Source organism: Physella acuta, unplaced genomic scaffold, assembly GCF_028476545.2.
Source record: "Physella acuta isolate Inbredline_101_S28 unplaced genomic scaffold, ASM2847654v3 ptg000934l, whole genome shotgun sequence".
Classification (NCBI taxonomy): Eukaryota; Metazoa; Mollusca; class Gastropoda; family Physidae; genus Physella; species Physella acuta.
In genome coordinates this window covers 291,624-312,151 of record NW_026732451.1, presented here as the reverse complement: position 1 = coordinate 312,151, position 20,528 = coordinate 291,624, and the positions used below count along the sequence as shown (strand labels likewise).

The 20,528-nt window shown below is 37.8% G+C and overlaps 1 protein-coding gene across 1 annotated transcript; it reads right to left on the bottom strand.

The window, feature by feature from the left end:
* Positions 1-3,542: 3,542 nt before the first annotated feature.
* Positions 3,543-18,158, bottom strand: LOC131953614 (uncharacterized). The gene is made up of 7 exons (XM_059316879.1): positions 17,961-18,158; positions 15,551-15,742; positions 9,876-9,938; positions 7,653-7,820; positions 7,000-7,290; positions 5,112-5,444; positions 3,543-4,471 (listed from the first exon to the last, which is right to left on the bottom strand). The coding sequence occupies exons 4-7, from the start codon at positions 7,783-7,785 to the stop codon at positions 3,552-3,554; spliced, it is 1,677 nt and encodes a 558-aa protein (XP_059172862.1). The 5' UTR covers positions 7,786-7,820; positions 9,876-9,938; positions 15,551-15,742; positions 17,961-18,158; the 3' UTR covers positions 3,543-3,551.
* Between the last annotated feature and the right edge of the window lie 2,370 nt (positions 18,159-20,528).

Sequence of the window (20,528 nt, the reverse complement as noted above, 5' to 3'; positions counted from 1 at the left end):
ATAGGCTTGGTTTCCTTTCCGTGCAGGTTTTTCATTTAGCTCATTTAGTTTCTTTGTGCTATCCACCATGAAGCTGAATGTTTCAACTCGGGATGAACAGTTTAATAGGAAGTACATTGAAATAGGGGGTAACTAAATATTCAAATAGAGTCGCGAGTGTTTATTGTATTTTTTATGTTGACAATTATTTAATTCATTACCGAGTGTTGCAGAACAATATTTTTATGAGTTTTGAAAATAACATAAAATAATTATTAATATTTTTGCATGGAGCCGAAGAGCCGTAACTTGACATCAAAGGAGCCGCATGCGGCTCACGAGCCGCAGGTTGCCGACCCCTGCCCTATTGGATTATTTTTAAAGGCTGTCCCTATTAAGGGGATCCAAAAATTTCTACTAAGCTTATATATACCACAACAAATAGATGGATGTTATCATTATTGAATAGAAGTATTTTATAATAAAACTAACGTATTTAGACTTTCAAACAAAACCTACAGTTAAGTAGTTAATAAGTAAAATATATTGTTTTGACACCGTTACATAACTAATATAAAAGATTTATTATAATTATTACTTAATGAAATTTAGACTGTTTTATAGTGTTTTTCAAGCATGTCTTAGTTACACTTAGATTTATTTAGCTATTCGGTTGGAAGTTATTTCCCATTAATTAAATGTTGGTATTTGGGTTTCCGAATGGGAGATAATTCGTTGCTTTACTTTACATTAATTTTAAATTCCTGCATCATAGGTTGATCGCTTACATATAAATACAACTTTAAGTTATTATTTGCTTTTGTTAAAATTATATAGAGCAGAAATTCAAAACAAAAAAGTTTTTTCAGCATTATCCAGTTGAAAAACAATATACATCAGTAGCCATTGTAGATTGCAATACTTAATGAAAGTTAATGTTAGTAGACATACAGTATGAGGTAGTGTAACAAATGTTTCTAAAATCGTCTTAGTCCCTAATTAATCATCTAATTAATTGTCTTTTTCATATTTTTCACCCTCTCCTAACGGATTCATATATAACAATTGTAGGCTGGAATCTATAACATTTATAACCTTTAATTTTTCAAAAGCAAAAAAAAATCGTAACATAATTATACAATACGAGCTGACCCGCAACATAGCATACGCCGCTATCTAGTTGTTTTATTTTCTACTTATCAACAATTCACAATATGTGAATTCGACAATTCCAATGTAAAAGTTTTTAAAAAATTATAAGAGGGAAAAGGGCCCCTATTTGCCTCTGACTCTTATGCCTTGCTTACGCTAGTTTTACGGTAGCTACGCCTCTGATTTGACTCAAAGGTCTTTTGGGAGGTACAGTAAGATGGTGGGTTTGTGTGAGGTACAGTAAGATGGTGGGTTTGTGTGAGGTACAGTAAGATGGTGGGTTTGTGTGAGGTACATTAAGATGGTGGGTTTGTGTGAGGTACAGTAAGAAGGTGGGTTTGTGTGCGGTACAGTAAGAAGGTGGGTTTGTGTGAGGTACAGTAAGATGGTGGTTTGTGTGAGGTACAGTAAGAGGGTGGGTTTGTGTGAGGTACAGTAAGATGGTGGTTTGTGTGAGGTACAGTAAGATGGTGGGTTTGTGTGAGGTACAGTAATATGGGTTATGTGAGGTACAGTAAGAGGGTGGGTTTGTGTGCGGTACAGTAAGAAGGTGGGTTTGTGTGAGGTACAGTAAGAAGGTGGGTTTGTGTGCGGTACAGTAAGAAGGTGGGTTTGTGTGAGGTACAGTAAGAAGGTGGGTTTGTGTGAGGTACAGTAAGAAGGTGGGTTTGTGTGAGGTACAGTAAGAAGGTGGGTTTGTGTGAGGTACAGTAATATGGGTTTGTGTGCGGTACAGTAAGAAGGTGGGTTTGTGTGAGGTACAGTAAGAGGGTGGGTTTGTGTGAGGTACAGTAATATGGGTTATGTGAGGTACAGTAAGAGGGTGGGTTTGTGTGAGGTACAGTAAGAGGGTGGGTTTGTGTGAGGTACAGTAAGGTGGGTTTTTGTGAGGTACAGTAAGGTGGGTTTGTGTGAGGTACAGTAAGAGGGTGGGTTTTTGTGAGGTACAGTAAGATGGGTTTGTGTGAGGTACAGTAAGATGGTGGGTTTGTGTGAGGTACAGTAAGAAGGTGGTTAGTGTGAGGTACAGTAATATGGGTTTGTGTGCGGTACAGTAAGATGGGTTTGTGTGAGGTACAGTAAGAAGGTGGGTTTGTGTGAGGTACAGTAAGGTGGGTTTTTGTGAGGTACAGTAAGATGGTGGGTTTGTTTGAGGTACGGTAAGAGGGTGGGTTTGTGTGAGGTACAGTAAGATGGGTTTGTGTGAGGTACAGTAAGATGGGTTTGTGTGAGGTACAGTAAGAGGGTGGGTTTGTGTGAGGTACAGTAAGATGGGTTTGTGTGAGGTACAGTAAGAAGGTGGGTTTGTGTGAGGTACAGTAAGATGGTGGGTTTGTTTGAGGTACGGTAAGAGGGTGGGTTTGTGTGAGGTACAGTAAGATGGGTTTGTGTGAGGTACAGTAAGATGGGTTTGTGTGAGGTACAGTAAGAGGGTGGGTTTGTGTGAGGTACAGTAAGATGGGTTTGTGTGAGGTACAGTAAGAGGGTGGGTTTGTGTGAGGTACAGTAAGATGGTGGGTTTGCTTGAGGTACGGTACGAAGATGGGTTTGTGTGAGGTACAGTAAGATGGTGGGTTTGCTTGAGGTACGGTACGAAGATGGGTTTGTGTGAGGTACAGTAAGATGGTGGGTTTGCTTGAGGTACGGTACGAAGATGGGTTTGTGTGAGGTACAGTAAGAAGGTCGGTTTGTGTGAGGTACAGTAAGGTGGGTTTGTGTGAGGTACAGTAATATGGGTTTGTGTTAGGTACAGTAAGGTGGGTTTGTGTGAGGTACAGTAAGAAGGTGGGTTTGTGTGAGGTACAGTAAGATGGGTTTGTGTGAGGTACAGTAAGGTGGGTTTGTGTGAGGTACAGTAAGGTGGGTTTGTTTGAGGTACAGTAAGAAGGTGGGTTTGTGTGAGGTACAGTAAGGTGGGTTTGTTTGAGGTACGGTACGAAGGTGGGTTTGTGTGAGGTACAGTAAGGTGGGTTTGTGTGAGGTACAGTAAGGTGGGTTTGTGTTAGGTACAGTAAGGTGGGTTTGTGTGAGGTACAGTAAGAAGGTGGGTTTGTTTGAGGTACGGTACGAAGGTGGGTTTGTGTGAGGTACAGTAAGGTGGGTTTGTGTGAGGTACAGTAAGGTGGGTTTGTGTGAGGTACAGTAAGGTGGGTTTGTGTGAGGTACAGTAAGGTGGGTTTGTGTGAGGTACATTAAGATGGTGGGTTTGTGTGAGGTACAGTAAGGTGGGTTTTTGTGAGGTACAGAAGAATGTAATGTCTGTTTGGGGAAATATGTGGGATTGTGAGAATTACAGACAGTGACAGTGGGTTTTTGTGAGGTAATGATTGTGTTTAAAACAGGCAATACGATAGAGGGTTCACAGGAACAACGACATAAATAAAACAAATTATTTGCTGTATTGTCTCAATTTTAATTAATCAAAAGTAAACAATAAATTCGCAAAAATCGTTTTCATTAGTCTGGTGTGAAATAGTTTCATTGAAATATAAACAGTTCTTTCTTTGGCCAGTACATGAACATAAATCTTGGTTTAAGTGGCCAGAACATAAACATGGCCCTTTTGTAAACTGATCAGTTTCTGGCCATGCACCATGGCTTACAGTCGACTGTACAGTGTCTAGACATAGATCTTTATTTATGTAGTCATTTTCTGAACATAGATCTTTATTTATGTAGTCATTTTCTAAACATAGATCTTTATTTATGTAGTCATTTTCTATACATAGATCTTTATTGATGTAGTCAATTTCTAAACATGGACTTTTGTTTTCGTGAATAGATTGTGCTCTACTGTCTTCTACAATTATTTTTGGCCCTTGACTAGAATTTATAATTATAACGTTTTCTTTCACAACCCTTGGTCTCCTTGACCTTGTAGGAGATGTCTGTTGACCACACATTTGAGAATCCCTGGACTTAGTAGTTATCTCTTGACAAGAAAGTTTAGAATCCGTGGACAGAGTTTGTACAGCTTGATTCAAAAGTTTAGAATCCCTGGACTTAGTAGGTACATCTTGACAAGAAATGTTAGAATCCGTGGACAGAGTTGGTACAGCTTGATTAGAAAGTTTAGAATCCGTGGACAGAGTTGGTACAGCTTGATTAGAAAGTTTAGAATCCGTGGACAGAGTTGGTACATCTTGACAAGAAAGTTTAGAATCCGTGGACAGAGTTGGTACAGCTTGATTAGAAAGTTTAGAATCCTCGGATATACTTGGTACATCTTGACCAATAATTTTAGAACTCCTGGACAACGTTGGTACATCTTGAGAGGAAAGTTTAGAATCCGTTGACAGAGTCGTTACATCTTGTGTAGCAGTGTTGATACCAGTAACCTCTGTGGACAATGATATATCAGAGTTGTGTTAAAGCATCTAGTTTTATCAAATCAAATATCTAATCAGTCTAATGGGGCTACCAATCTATCTGGGTAATGAAAAAGGTCGTTTAGTAGAAGAGTGGCTAGGACTACTGTGCAGCAAGATTTGACACTCAAGTTTATTAGAAGAAATTTTAGCAGCTAGTTGTGTCAACTTACTCATACAACCTTACGAGATAGAAGATTTTTATTTCTAAAATAAGAATGTACACATCCACACGCATATTTGTTCATTGGGTACAATTATTTTTTGATACTTTACATTTTGACTTAAAAAGTGAAATCTGATTGAAGACGCATCTTACTGCAAAAGATCGTCGGTAAATGAAATTACGTCATTATAGCAGTTTTATTCTCTCCCCCTCCCGCCTCCCCTCCCACCCAGCTTTGACTTGAAGGCCAGACAGCCACACTAAAACTGTGTCATAACGTTTCCACAAAATCATTATTTAACAAAACTAACTAGACTGTCATAATTATGGTTTTAAAGTAACGCTTTTCTTAATATTAAAAAAAAATCGTGGTGCATTATTATATATTTAAGGAAAATCATTGACTTCACCCAAATAAGACGAAATTAAAATCAAACTTCACTAACCTAATCCACACACTAAAGAGAGACAACCAGCCATAGAAGTTTGTGCAGGACATGTTTTGATGTCACCAACATTTTCATAGATTATGTTTTCTGATTCAACACCACTGTGGGTTTTATGGCCTCTGCTGCTCATCGTGTTGACAAAGTTCCTGTACTCAGCAGACTGATTTGTTTCATCTTTACTGCCAACATGACACACACCAGTGAGATACGGGTCTGCTTTGTTTCTACTGTGACCAGGCCACTCAGGCATACAGTTGTCATGGTAACAACTTGTCTTGTTAACAAGATTTTGGTCTTTATCGTTACGTATTAAAACACCGTCAGACATGTCTGAAAAACAAAGTTAGCAAAAAGTCATGAATTTGTTTAATCTACACGCAAACAATAAAAATAAAATCTGTTTCAAGCACCAATTTCTCTATCTTGTATAAAGTAATTGCTCACGCATGCACTGCTCCAGAAAAAGGAAGCAGAGTCGTGCATGTATTTGGATGTATGTTAGGCTTGTGCTGCCCCCCCCCCCCACCACCTGGTTAGGATTAGAGGGTCAGTTCAGACTGTCTGCCTCCCCCCCTCCCCCACCACCTGGTTAGGATTAGACGGACAGCTCAGACTGTCTTCCCCCCCCCCACCACCTGGTTAGGATTAGATGGTCAGCTCAGACTGTCTTCCCCCCCCCCCCACCACCTGGTTAGGATTAGATGGTCAGCTCAGACTGTCTGCCTCCCCCCCCCCACCTCCTGGTTAGGATTAGACGGACAGCTCAGACTGTCTTCCCCCCCCCACCACCTGGTTAGATTAGACGGACAGCTCAAACTGTCTTCCCCCCCCCCCTCCACCACCTGGTTAGGATTAGAGGGTCAGCTCAGACTGTCTGCCCCCCCCCCCACCACCTGGTTAGGATTAGACGGACAGCTCAGACTGTCTTCCCCCCCCCCCCCACCACCTGGTTAGATTAGACGGACAGCTCAGACTGTCTCCCCCCCCCCACCACCTGGTTAGGATTAGACGGACAGCTCAGACTGTCTGCCCCCCCCCCCCCCCCCCCACCACCTGGTTAGGATTAGACGGACAGCTCAGACTGTCTTCCCCCCCCCCCCCCACCACCTGGTTAGATTAGAGGGTCAGCTCAGACTGTCTGCCCCCCCCCCCCACCACCTGGTTAGATTAGACGGACAGCTCAAACTGTCTTCCCCCCCCCCTCCACCACCTGGTTAGGATTAGATGGTCAGCTCAGACTGTCGGCCCCCCCTCCCCCCACCACCTGGTTAGGATTAGATGGTCAGCTCAGACTGTCTGCCCCCCCCCCCCCACCACCTGGTTAGGATTAGAGGGTCAGCTCAAACTGTCTTCCCCCCCCCCTCCACCACCTGGTTAGGATTAGATGGTCAGCTCAGACTGTCTGCCCCCCCCCCCCCACCACCTGGTTAGGATTAGATGGTCAGCTCAGACTGTCGGCCCCCCCCCTCCACCACCTGGTTAGGATTAGATGGTCAGCTCATACTGTCGCCCCCCCCCCTCCACCACCTGGTTAGGATTAGATGGTCAGCTCAGACTGTCTGCCCCCCCCCCTCCACCACCTGGTTAGATTAGAGGGTCAGCTCAGACTGTCTGCCCCCCCCCCCCCCCTCTCTCCCTCCACCACCTGGTTAGGATTAGAGGGTCAGCTCAGTTTGTCTAAACCAGAGCTCTGACCTCCTGACTTTACTTAGCAAGCAATCATTCTACCATTAGAGCACACGGTACTAGCATCTACATTTTTTATAGTCATTGACTGGATAAGTTGGTCATCTTTACTTGTAGGGAAAGTTTGTGTTGAATTAGGTTAGTGCTTCATGTATAAACAAACAATTTCTAGAAGTTTAAATCAGAAAAAAAAAATTACTTAGTGTTAGAGGGCATTCAGCTGTTTCTTTTCCCAGAAGTTTTGCAGATGTTCCTTCTTCCAGGACGTGTGTGGGGGTTCTGTCTTCCAGTATATGTGTGGGGGTTCTGCTGTCAAGCATGTGTGTGGGGGTTCTGCTGTCAAGCATGTGTGTGGGGGTTCTCCCCTCCCCCACCACAACAACTTTGCTCCCTACCGGCGTCCACACAACCTCAACGTGTTCCTTCACTCTCTGTTTTCTACGACGCTCTGATTTGATTGGACGTTTGTGACCTTGACATGTCTCTTCGGCTAAAGTTTAAAAATAAAATTAGTTATTACGACTAGAAAAACACATGAATACTGAGTTAGTCCTAAATTACATTCGATTTTAAGCAATTTGACTTAATTTATAGTTAATACGTTGAATTACAGTACAGCTTTAAAAAGTAAGTTGTTTTTTAAATAGCAAAACTCCGTAACAACAGCTTTATTTAATTATTAAATCTCATCAGGATTTACAATTTTTTTTAAATTTTCGTGTTAGGAATTCTAAATTTTCTAATGTTTTATTGTTGAAAATTTCAAAAGTTTGTTGTCGGGAATGCTAAATAAAATTGTTTAGTCAGGGATTCTTAAATTAATAATAAAAGAAAATGATTCAGTGCTTTTACCATTTGGTTTCAATGTTTCGGATTGCATGACCAACACTGACGTGTGACCTACATTCTTCATTATCTCTTGTTTAGCTTCTTTTGTCATCTTGTCTGTTTCGGTTTGTTCCACCAATTCCTGGTAACTAGACATCCCACCGGAAGTGAGATAGGAAAAATAGCCATCATCTGTGAAATAACGATGTAAACCTATGTTTAAACAATCACATTTAAATATGTCAAACAGAAGATGAGCAACCCATAAATGTATGACATTCATGAAAACAAACAATGTAAAATGTCAACAAGTTAACTCCGGTGAATACAACGGACAATAAAATTGTGTACATAAAAGTAGGCTACATGTACAGAGTGTACTCATTATTAACTACAGGGACACAACCCCCACCCCCACAAAAAATAAAATAATATGTCGTTTCTGAATGTAAAAAAAAATAAAATAAATACATACTTTTATAACAAGCACTTTTTAGTAGAACCTAACTAAATCAATTTACTTAAATAATCAGGCCTATCAAGGGGGGGGGGGGGCAATGACAAGTTCTAGAGGAGTCACATAAAGTTCAGAAAAAGTGCATTATAACATGTACCTGTGTAGACCCCGACAGCGGATTAACCTAATCTAAATCCAGAGACTATAAACTATCGGGTGTCAGCTTTGCATAACAATCTAACGTAATAGCTGACACTAATACGATTATTTTATAAACACGAGTGCAGGACACGACCCCATGCCAGTTACTGCCCTTTCTTCATTTAATCACTGTAATTACACTTTCTTATCATGTAGAAAATGTATAAAATCATAAAATGTTTTAAATGTAGGAGGACTGCTATGGATAAAGTTGTTTGAAAGGAAAGAATATTTTATATGAGGTGCCTCATTTTCCTATAGGTATCATCCATGGTGCTTATAATAAGATTTTCCTTTGCACCCAAATTTATTTCAGCTCTAGTTAGAAGCCCATACTACCCCAACCACCTCAACCCACCCCACCAAAAAATGTCCTATTTAAAAAAAAATATTTTAGGTACGATTTTTAGATTTCCTCATACCCCTCCCAACTCCACAGTGTAGAAAAACACCATTTAATTAAATATTTAAATTTTCAGGGTTAAGATAAATTGAAATTATACGTTTTGTATCATGTATACCTAAACCATCTTCGAAGAATGTCAGACAGAAGTATTACTACTGTAAATGTGTATCAGTCCTCTTAAGCCGATGATGTAAACTCGAATACTAAAGCACACATGGCAAGTGGTGCTGATGCTGTTAAGTTATACGTCTGAGGCAGTAGGCAGTATACATATGTGGGACCATATGATTATGTGGGACATATGATTATGTGGGACCGTATGATTATGTGGGACCGTATGATTATGTGGGACAGTATAATTATGTGCGGCCATATGATTATGTGGGACCGTATGATTATGTGGGACCGTATGTTTATGTGGCACAATATGATTATGTGGGACCGTATGATTATGTGGGACCGTATGATTATGTGGGACCGTATGATTATGTGGGACCCTATGATTATGTGGGACCGTATGGTTATGTGGGACCGTATGGTTATGTGGGACCGTATGATTATGTGGGACCGTATGATTATGTGGGACCGTATGATTATGTGGGACCGTATGATTATGTGGGACCGTATGATTATGTGGGACCGTATGATTATGTGGGACCGTATGATTATGTGGGACCGTGTCATTATGTGGGACCGTATGATTATGTGAGACTGTATGATTATGTAGGACTGTATGATTATGTGGGACCGTATGATTATGTGGGACCTTATGTTTATGTGACACAATATGATTATGTGGGACCGTATGATTATGTGGGACCGTATGATTATGTGGGACCGTATGTTTATGTGGCACAATATGATTATGTGGGACCGTATGATTATGTGGGACCGTATGGTTATGTGGGACCATATGGTTATGTGGGACCGTATGATTATGTGGGACCGTATGGTTATGTGGGACCATATGGTTATGTGGGACCGTATGATTATGTGGGACGTATGATTATGTGGGACCGTATGATTATGTGGGACCGTGTGATTATGTGGGACCGTATGTTTATGTGGGACGGTATGTTTATGTGGCACAATATGATTATGTGGGACCGTATGGGTATGTGGGACTGTGTCATTAGGTGGGGCCGTATCATTAACACTAGATGACACAACAATCTCTACTCACCGTGAAGTCCTGGCCCTATGTCCTGCCGTTCACCAACACACACATCAAAGGTATTGCTGTACACTGGAGATTTAAAACACCCGTCATTACATTTTATAACACATTATATTTAATAACACATATTGTCATTACATTTACAACACACATATCATTATATAAAAACACCTTTTTTAAAAGACAATTAGCATTACATTATACAATACACACTCACATCAATACATTTAAAACAGATTGTAAGTTTACACACACTTTGGAGGGTCAACATTATTTGTTACTTTTGTCATGATCACAGATAGGTAGAGGGCGGGGGATGTGACCCCCTGGACGAGATAGAAGAAATACCGGAAGTTTCTCATGAGTACACCCTTAAGTTTCAAGACCCCTCCCCCCTCCTCCCCCACACACACACCTCTAACATCCTGAGAAAAATATCTGAAAGAAACCTTTAAATAATGCGATGCATTTTCATGCAATGCATTGGAAATCTTGATTATTATTTTTTCCTAGCTTTGTTTAGGCTTTCTTCAAACCTACAGCAATCAATCAACGATCTTTGATTTGTAAAGTATAAAATAAGAAAAAATCTTTTAATTTTTGGCAGGTGCTACTAGTCTTGTAATTTCATTACCTAAAATTGGACTAACAGAAGTCGTATTATGTGTTGACACATTTAATATTTGTACGATTGTTTTCTTGTCTATGTATCCAAACATTTTTATGTTCACACAAGTCAGATTTAAAATCCCAGGTTACCAGGTTCCAACCCCCTGGCAGATAAGGCTCGATAGTTGGGGACTTCTCCAAAATCAAACAACTGCTGCCTTGTAGTTTGTTCCTGGATGGACAAAGACTATGGAAGCAAATCCAAAGAAAAGCAGGCTGACATCGGAACCAACGGCTTAAATGGCGCAATAATAAGTTGACATGTAACACTAAATTGTGTTGGACTAAATCCCGCCCAATGTACAATTAAGAACGAAGAAGAAGAAGAAAATCTTTACTCTGCTGAAATCGTGCTCAACCCTTATTTTAAAAAGTTGTTGGAAGGCGTGTCCGTAGCGGGTTTTATTTGTTGTTACACAATTGATGTCAATACGTATATACAGACACCGTCAACTTTCTCTACCCCGACTAAGTATTTATAGACCTACCATAAAATTAGTTTCGTAAAGTCTATTGAAATCTCAACAATGAGGATGTGATGTTTTAGTATTTTTATTAAAACCCTTTTGGCGCCCCCTAAAGTCGGCGTTTGGAGCGTTCGTACAATCTCCTCCACTTGTTAAACTTCTGCTAGATTTAGATGATGATAGATCTATTTTACATCATAGATCTAGATGATGATAGATCTAATCTACAAGATAGATCTAGATGATAATAGATCTATTCTACAACATAGATCTAGATGATAATAGATCTATTCTACATCATAGATCTAGATGATGAGAGATCTATTCTACATCATAGATCTAGATGATGATAGATCTATTCTACATCATAGATCTAGATGATAATAGATCTATTCTACATCATAGATCTAGATGATGAGAGATCTATTCTACATCATAGATCTAGATGATGATAGATCTATTCTACAACATAGACCTAGATGATCATAGATCTATACTACATCCTAGATCTAGATGATAGATCTATTCTACATCATAGATCTAGATGATGATAGATCTATTCTACATCATAGATCTAGATGATAGATCTATTCTACATTATAGATCTAGATGATAGATCTATTCTACATCCTAGATCTAGATGATAGATCTATTGTACATCATAGATCTAGATGATGATAGATCTATTCTACAACATAGATCTAGATGATGATAGATCTATTCTACATCACAGATCTAGATGATAGATCTATTCTACATTATAGATCTAGATGATAGATCTATTCTACATCATAGATCTAGATGATAATAGATCTATTCTACATCAAAGATCTAGATGATAATAGATCTATTCTATATCATAGATCTAGATGATGATAGATCTATTCTACAACATAGATCTAGATGATAATAGATCTATTCTACAACATAGATCTAGATGAAAATAGATCTATTCTACAACATAGATCTAGATGATAATAGATCTATATTACATCCTAAATCTAGATGATAGATCTATTCTACATCATAGATCTAGATGATGATAGATCTATTCTACATCATAGATCTAGATGATAGATCTATTCTACATTATAGATTTAGATGATAGATCTATTCTACATCATAGATCTAGATGATAATAGATCTATTCTACATCATAGATCTAGATGATAATAGATCTATTCTACATCATAGATCTAGATGATAATAGATCTATTCTACATCATAGATCTAGATGATGATAGATCTATTCTACAACATAGATCTAGATGATGATAGATCTATTCTACATCATAGATCTAGATGATAATAGATCTATTCTACATCATAGATCTAGATGATGAGAGATCTATTCTACAACATAGATCTAGATGATGATAGATATATTCTACAACATAGATCTAGATGATAATAGATCTATTCTACATCATAGATCTAGATGATGAGAGATCTATTCTACATCATAGATCTAGATGATGATAGATCTATTCTACAACATAGATCTAGATGATCATAGATGTATACTACATCCTAGATCTAGATGATAGATCTATTCTACATCATAGATCTAGATGATGATAGATCTATTCTACATCATAGATCTAGATGATAGATCTATTCTACATTATAGATCTAGATGATAGATCTATTCTACATCCTAGATCTAGATGATAGATCTATTGTACATCATAGATCTAGATGATGATAGATCTATTCTACAACATAGATCTAGATGATGATAGATCTATTCTACATCACAGATCTAGATGATAGATCTATTCTACATTATAGATCTAGATGATAGATCTATTCTACATCATAGATCTAGATGATAATAGATCTATTCTACATCAAAGATCTAGATGATAATAGATCTATTCTATATCATAGATCTAGATGATGATAGATCTATTCTACAACATAGATCTAGATGATAATAGATCTATTCTACAACATAGATCTAGATGAAAATAGATCTATTCTACAACATAGATCTAGATGATAATAGATCTATATTACATCCTAAATCTAGATGATAGATCTATTCTACATCATAGATCTAGATGATGATAGATCTATTCTACATCATAGATCTAGATGATAGATCTATTCTACATTATAGATTTAGATGATAGATCTATTCTACATCATAGATCTAGATGATAATAGATCTATTCTACATCATAGATCTAGATGATAATAGATCTATTCTACATCATAGATCTAGATGATAATAGATCTATTCTACATCATAGATCTAGATGATGATAGATCTATTCTACAACATAGATCTAGATGATGATAGATCTATTCTACATCATAGATCTAGATGATAATAGATCTATTCTACATCATAGATCTAGATGATGAGAGATCTATTCTACAACATAGATCTAGATGATGATAGATATATTCTACAACATAGATCTAGATGATAATAGATCTATTCTACATCATAGATCTAGATGATGAGAGATCTATTCTACATCATAGATCTAGATGATGATAGATCTATTCTACAACATAGATCTAGATGATCATAGATGTATACTACATCCTAGATCTAGATGATAGATCTATTCTACATCATAGATCTAGATGATGATAGATCTATTCTACATCATAGATCTAGATGATAGATCTATTCTACATTATAGATCTAGATGATAGATCTATTCTACATCCTAGATCTAGATGATAGATCTATTGTACATCATAGATCTAGATGATGATAGATCTATTCTACAACATAGATCTAGATGATGATAGATCTATTCTACATCACAGATCTAGATGATAGATCTATTCTACATTATAGATCTAGATGATAGATCTATTCTACATCATAGATCTAGATGATAATAGATCTATTCTACATCAAAGATCTAGATGATAATAGATCTATTCTATATCATAGATCTAGATGATGATATATCTATTCTACAACATAGATCTAGATGATAATAGATCTATTCTACAACAGATCTAGATGAAAATAGATCTATTCTACAACATAGATCTAGATGATAATAGATCTATACTACATCCTAGATCTAGATGATAGATCTATTCTACATCATAGATCTAGATGATGATAGATCTATTCTACATCATAGATCTAGATGATAGATCTATTCTACATTATAGATTTAGATGATAGATCTATTCTACATCATAGATCTAGATGATAATAGATCTATTCTACATCATAGATCTAGATGATAATAGATCTATTCTACATCATAGATCTAGATGATAATAGATCTATTCTACATCATAGATCTAGATGATGATAGATCTATTCTACAACATAGATCTAGATGATGATAGATCTATTCTACATCATAGATCTAGATGATAGATCTATTCTACATCCTAGATCTAGATGATAGATCTATTGTACATCATAGATCTAGATGATGATAGATCTATTCTACATCATAGATCTAGATGATGATAGATCTATTCTACAACATAGATGATGATAGATCTATTCTACATCTTAGATCTAGATGATGATAGATCTATTCTACAACATAGATGATGATAGATCTATTCTACATCATTGATCTAGATGATGATAGATTTATTCTAAATCTTAGATCTAGATGCATATAGATCTATTTTCTTTGCTAGATCTATCTCCTCAGAAGGCAATATTTATTTAACGATTAAGGTTTAACAAAAGGAACTCGATGATTAATAGAACTGCTATGTATGTAGTGATGAGTGTATTTTTTGACAGGAAACATGACAAAGTAATGACTAACGGCTGACTAAATGATAGAATATCAAATATATAGTTGATCTTATCTAATAAATATCTATAACACTAATATAAAAAGTACAAAACGGTAAACGGGAAACTAATCTGATCACTTACTTGTTTACACAGCTAATGTACTCAAACACACGATAACATGGGACATTTTAGGAAAACATAATTCACAGTTTCTTCCACGTTTACCACGAAATGTTAATTGGCTAATTAAGCTCAACACCGGGATTAGTGTCTGTGTGCACTTAAGGGTCAAGGTCGTCTTGATGTTAAGGGAAACATTCACTTAAAGGCAAGTGATGTGACGTTTGACTTGAATAAATGGGGCGCAGTGGTTTACCGTTCAAAGCGAATTCATTACTAGACTGCGGTACAGAGCTATGTTGAACTAGTAGGCTTATTTTAACGTTGAATTTTTTTTATCCCACCAGTTTCTCTTTGAAAAATAACAGTATCGTTTCTCCCGAGGTTGGCTAATATCTAGGGATAATTAGGGGGCTTTTATTTCACTTCCAACTTACACCAGCGACTTTTCTTTTATTTATTTGGGCTACACTACCTTGACAATATATATATATATATATATATATATATATATATATATATATATATATATATATATATATATATATATATATATATATATATGTATATGGATATATGGAATTCCCTCACCCAATTCCCCACACTCGTAACTTGAATCTACCTACGTCACTTCAACTATCTAATACCTGTCTACACTACCATATCAACTACCAGATACTCACCATTTGACCTTGACCTGTTGTTGAGCTGCTCCTCCACCAAAACGTCTGTGCTGCTCCTGCAACTCTGAATGACGTCATCGCCGTTATGGTCACGTGACCCGTGAGTAAAATTAGTCGTTAGGTCAGCACCAGATGAATAGATTGGTTGGTTGATGCTTGGTATAAGGTAGTCATCGTCTGTTGGGATTTGGGCTAAAATACACAATTTTAAAACACATGACGACATTTCATTGACCCGTTAAACATGATTTTAAAGTAGTTGAGAGTTTGACGTCCCCGAGTTCATCCAGCTGTAACGGGTACCTGACTCGAATTGGAGAAAATAACGACAGCTGGGCAACGCTCACAAAAAAATCCCCACAGAACTACTCTTGTACAATGCCTCACTAGAACAAGCTAGCCCTATGGAGTGGCACCCACATTTCACTCTTTTACTGAGCAACAATTGATGTCTTACACTCACTGTTGGCACTAGTTCACGCCCCTTAACCTAACCTGGTTGATGTGTCGCTTCCCTTTAAATATAGGAATTCTTTTGTGTAAAACTACAGATAACATTTCTACATTTTGTGACTAAGATATCGCTTGTTTTTCTTAGAACGTGATGTATCACAACATAATAAATGACAGGTACCAGAATGGTGGATATAATGTGACACAGGTACCAACATTTCACCCAAAGTGACAGATCCTAATGTGCCACACTTGTCTGTTTATAAAAAATTCTTATAAACCGTCCCCACTTGATCAAAAAATCTATAGCAAAAAGAACGTTTCTGACTGTATGCCTATATTGTCTACACATGTTATCAGAAGTGAATCTATTTCCAGCTTACTAGTCACAACACATTGATGCATTCTGGGTAGGAGCTTTAACTTAGTTGTTACAATGATCGAGTAACCACAGCTATAGACACTTCTATCACATTTATTATAAATAGAATCATCATAGCTAAACAGTAGATTCACAGCTATATAGAAGTTTCACTGCTTTATAGCCATATCACAGCTATATGAAACCCTCAGATACCTGTCTAAACTACCATATCAACTACCAGATACCAGTCTACACTACACTATCAACTACCAGATACCTGTCTACACTACCATATCAACTACCAGATACCAGTCTACACTACACTATCAACTACCAGATACCTGTCTACACTACCATATCAACTACCAGATACCAGTCTACACTACACTATCAACTACCAGATACCTGTCTACACTACCATATCAACTACCAGATACCAGTCTACACTACACTATCAACTACCAGATACCTGTCTACACTACCATATCAACTACCAGATACCAGTCTACACTACACTATCAACTACCAGATACCTGTCTACACTACCATATCAACTACCAGATACCAGTCTACACTACACTATCAACTACCAGATACCTGTCTACACTACCCTATCAACTACCAGATACCAGTCTACACTACACTATCAACTACCAGATACCTGTCTACACTACCATATCAACTACCAGATACCAGTCTACACTACACTATCAACAACCAGATACCTGTCTACACTACCATATCAACTACCAGATACCAGTCTACACTACACTATCAACTACCAGATACCTGTCTACACTACCCTATCAACTACCAGATACCTGTCTACACTACCATATCAACTACCAGATACCAGTCTACACTACCCTATCAACTACCAGATATCTGTCTACACTACCATATCAACTACCAGATACCTGTCTACACTACCATATCAACTACCAGATACCCGTCTACACTACCATATCAACTACCAGATACCTGTCTACACTACCATATCAACTACCAGATACCTGTCTACACTACCATATCAACTACCAGATACCTGTCTACACTACCATATTGACTACCAGATACCTGTCTACACTACCATGTTAACTACCAGATACCTGTCTACACTACCATGTAAACTACCAGATACCTGTCTACACTACCATGTTAACTACCAGATACCTGTCTACACTACCATATCATCTACCAGATACCTGTCTACACTACCCTATCAACTACCAGATACCCGTCTACACTACCATATCAACTACCAGATACCTGTCTACACTACCATATTGACTACCAGATACCTGTCTACACTACCATATCAACTACCAGATACCTGTCTACACTACCATATAAACTACCAGTTACCTGTCTACACTACCATATTGACTACCAGGTACCTGTCTACACTACCATGTTCACTACCAGATACCTGTCTACACTACCATATCAACTACCAGATACCTGTCTACACTACCATATCAACTACCATATACCTGTCTACACTACCATATCAACTACCAGATACCTGTCTACACTACCATATTGACTACCATATACCTGTCTACACTACCATGTTAACTAACAGATACTCACTATTTGACCTTGACCTGTTAAGCTGCTCCTCACGTGAAAGTTCCCCGAACAAATCGCCTGTACTGGTCCTGCAACTCTGAATGACGTCATCGCCGTTATGGTCACGTGACTCGTGAGTTAAGTTTGTCGTTAGGTCAGCACCAGATGAATAGATTGGTTGGTATATGCTTGGTATAAGGTAGTCATCGTCTGTTGGGGTTTGGGCTAAAATACACAATTTTAAAGTCATCGTCTGTTGGGGTTTGGGCTAAAATACACAATTTTAAAACACATGACGACATTTTATTGACCCGTTATACACAATTTTAAAACACATGACGACATTTTATTGACCCGTTATACACAATTTTAAAACACATTATGACATTTTATTGACCCGTTATACACAATTTTAAAACACATGACGACATTTTATTTAGCCGTTATACATGAGTTAAAAATGGTTGAGTGTTTGACGTCCCCGAGTTCATCCAGCTATAACGGGTACCTGACTCGAATTGGAGAAAATAACGACAGCTGGGCAACGCTCACAAAATCCCCAGAGAACTACTCTTGTACAATGCCTCACTAGACCAGGTTAGCCAATGGAGTGGCACCCTCATGTCACTCTTTTACTGAGCGACAATTGATGTCTTACATTTACTGCTGGCACTAGTACACACCCCTTAACCTAACCTGTTTGATGTATTACTTCCCTTTTAAATATAAGAATTCTTTTGTGTAAAACTAGATAACATTTCTACATTTTGTGACTAAGATATCTCTTGTTTGTCTTAGAACGTGATGTATCAAAACATAATAAATGACAAATTTAACTCATAAAAAAAATCAAAGCTCCCAGCAACATCTACAGAAGTGGGTCAAGGTCTTTTAACTTAATGTTAGAGTGGCAGATATAATGTGACACAGGCACCAACATTTCACTCAAAGTGACAGATCTTAAAGTCACACACTTGTCAGTTTATACTAACCATTAAACAAATTCTTAAAAACAGTCACCAATTGATAACAAAATCTATAGCAAAAAGATCGTTCCTGAATGTAGGCCTATATTGTGTACAACTGGTACCAGACGTGAATCTATTTCCTGCTTACCTGAGCTAGTCACGACACATTGATGCATTCTGGGTAGGAGCTTTAACTCAGTTGTTACAACGATCGAGTAACCACAGCTATAGATATTGTTATCACATCCATCATATATAGTGTCGTCACGGCTAAATAATAGCCACACAGCTAGATAGTAATTTCATAGCTCTATAGCAATAGCACAGCTGCTTGGATACCTGTCTACACTACCATATTAACTACCAGATATCTGTCTACACTGCCATATGAACTCTCAGATACCTGTCAATACTACCATTTCAACTACCAGATACCTGTCTACACTACCATATTAACTAACTACCAGATATCTGTCTACACTACCATATTAACTACCATATACCTGTCTACACTACCATATCAACTACCAGATACATGTCTACACTACCATATCAACTACCAGATACCTGTCTACACTACCCTATCAACTACCAGATACCCGTCTACACTACCATATCAACTACCAGATACCTGTCTACACTACCATATTGACTACCAGATACCTGTCTACACTACCATATCAACTACCAGATACCTGTCTACACTACCATATAAACTACCAGATACCTGTCTACACTACCCTATCAACTACCACATACCTGTCTACACTACCCTATCAACTACCAGATACCCGTCTACACTACCATATCAACTACCAGATACCTGTCTACACTACCATATTGACTACCAGATACCTGTCTACACTACCATATCAACTACCAGATACCTGTCTACACTACCATATAAACTACCAGTTACCTGTCTACACTACCATATTGACTACCAGGTACCTGTCTACACTACCATGTTCACTACCAGATACCTGTCTACACTACCATATCAACTACCAGATACCTGTCTACACTACCATATCAACTACCATATACCTGTCTACACTACCATATCAACTACCAGATACCTGTCTACACTACCATATTGACTACCATATACCTGTCTACACTACCATGTTAACTAACAGATACTCACTATTTGACCTTGACCTGTTAAGCTGCTCCTCACGTGAAAGCTCCCCGAACAAATCGCCTGTACTGGTCCTGCAACTCTGAATGACGTCATCGCCGTTATGGTCACGTGACTCGTGAGTTAAGTTTGTCGTTAGGTCAGCACCAGATGAATAGATTGGTTGGTATATGCTTGGTATAAGGTAGTCATCGTCTGTTGGGGTTTGGGCTAAAATACACAATTTTAAAACACATGACGACATTTTATTGACCCGTTATACACAATTTTAAAACACATGACGACATTTTATTGACCCGTTATACACAATTTTAAAACACATTATGACATTTTATTGACCCGTTATACACAATTTTAAAACACATGACGACATTTTATTTAGCCGTTATACATGAGTTAAAAATGGTTGAGTGTTTGACGTCCCCGAGTTCATCCAGCTATAACGGGTACCTGACTCGAATTGGAGAAAATAACGACAGC

What these genes read in the sequence shown, in the direction of transcription:
- LOC131953614 (XM_059316879.1), bottom strand. Translation starts at nt 7,785, where the DNA reads ATGTCTAGTTACCAGGAATTGGTGGAACAAACCGAAACAGACAAGATG. An exon ending in CGAAACATTGAAACCAAATG is followed by an intron (nt 7,291 to 7,652) that starts GTAAAAGCACTG and finishes TTTAAACTTTAG; the next exon opens with CCGAAGAGACATGTCAAGGT. An exon ending in TGAATGCCCTCTAACACTAA is followed by an intron (nt 5,445 to 6,999) that starts GTAATTTTTTTT and finishes TTTGTTTTTCAG; the next exon opens with ACATGTCTGACGGTGTTTTA.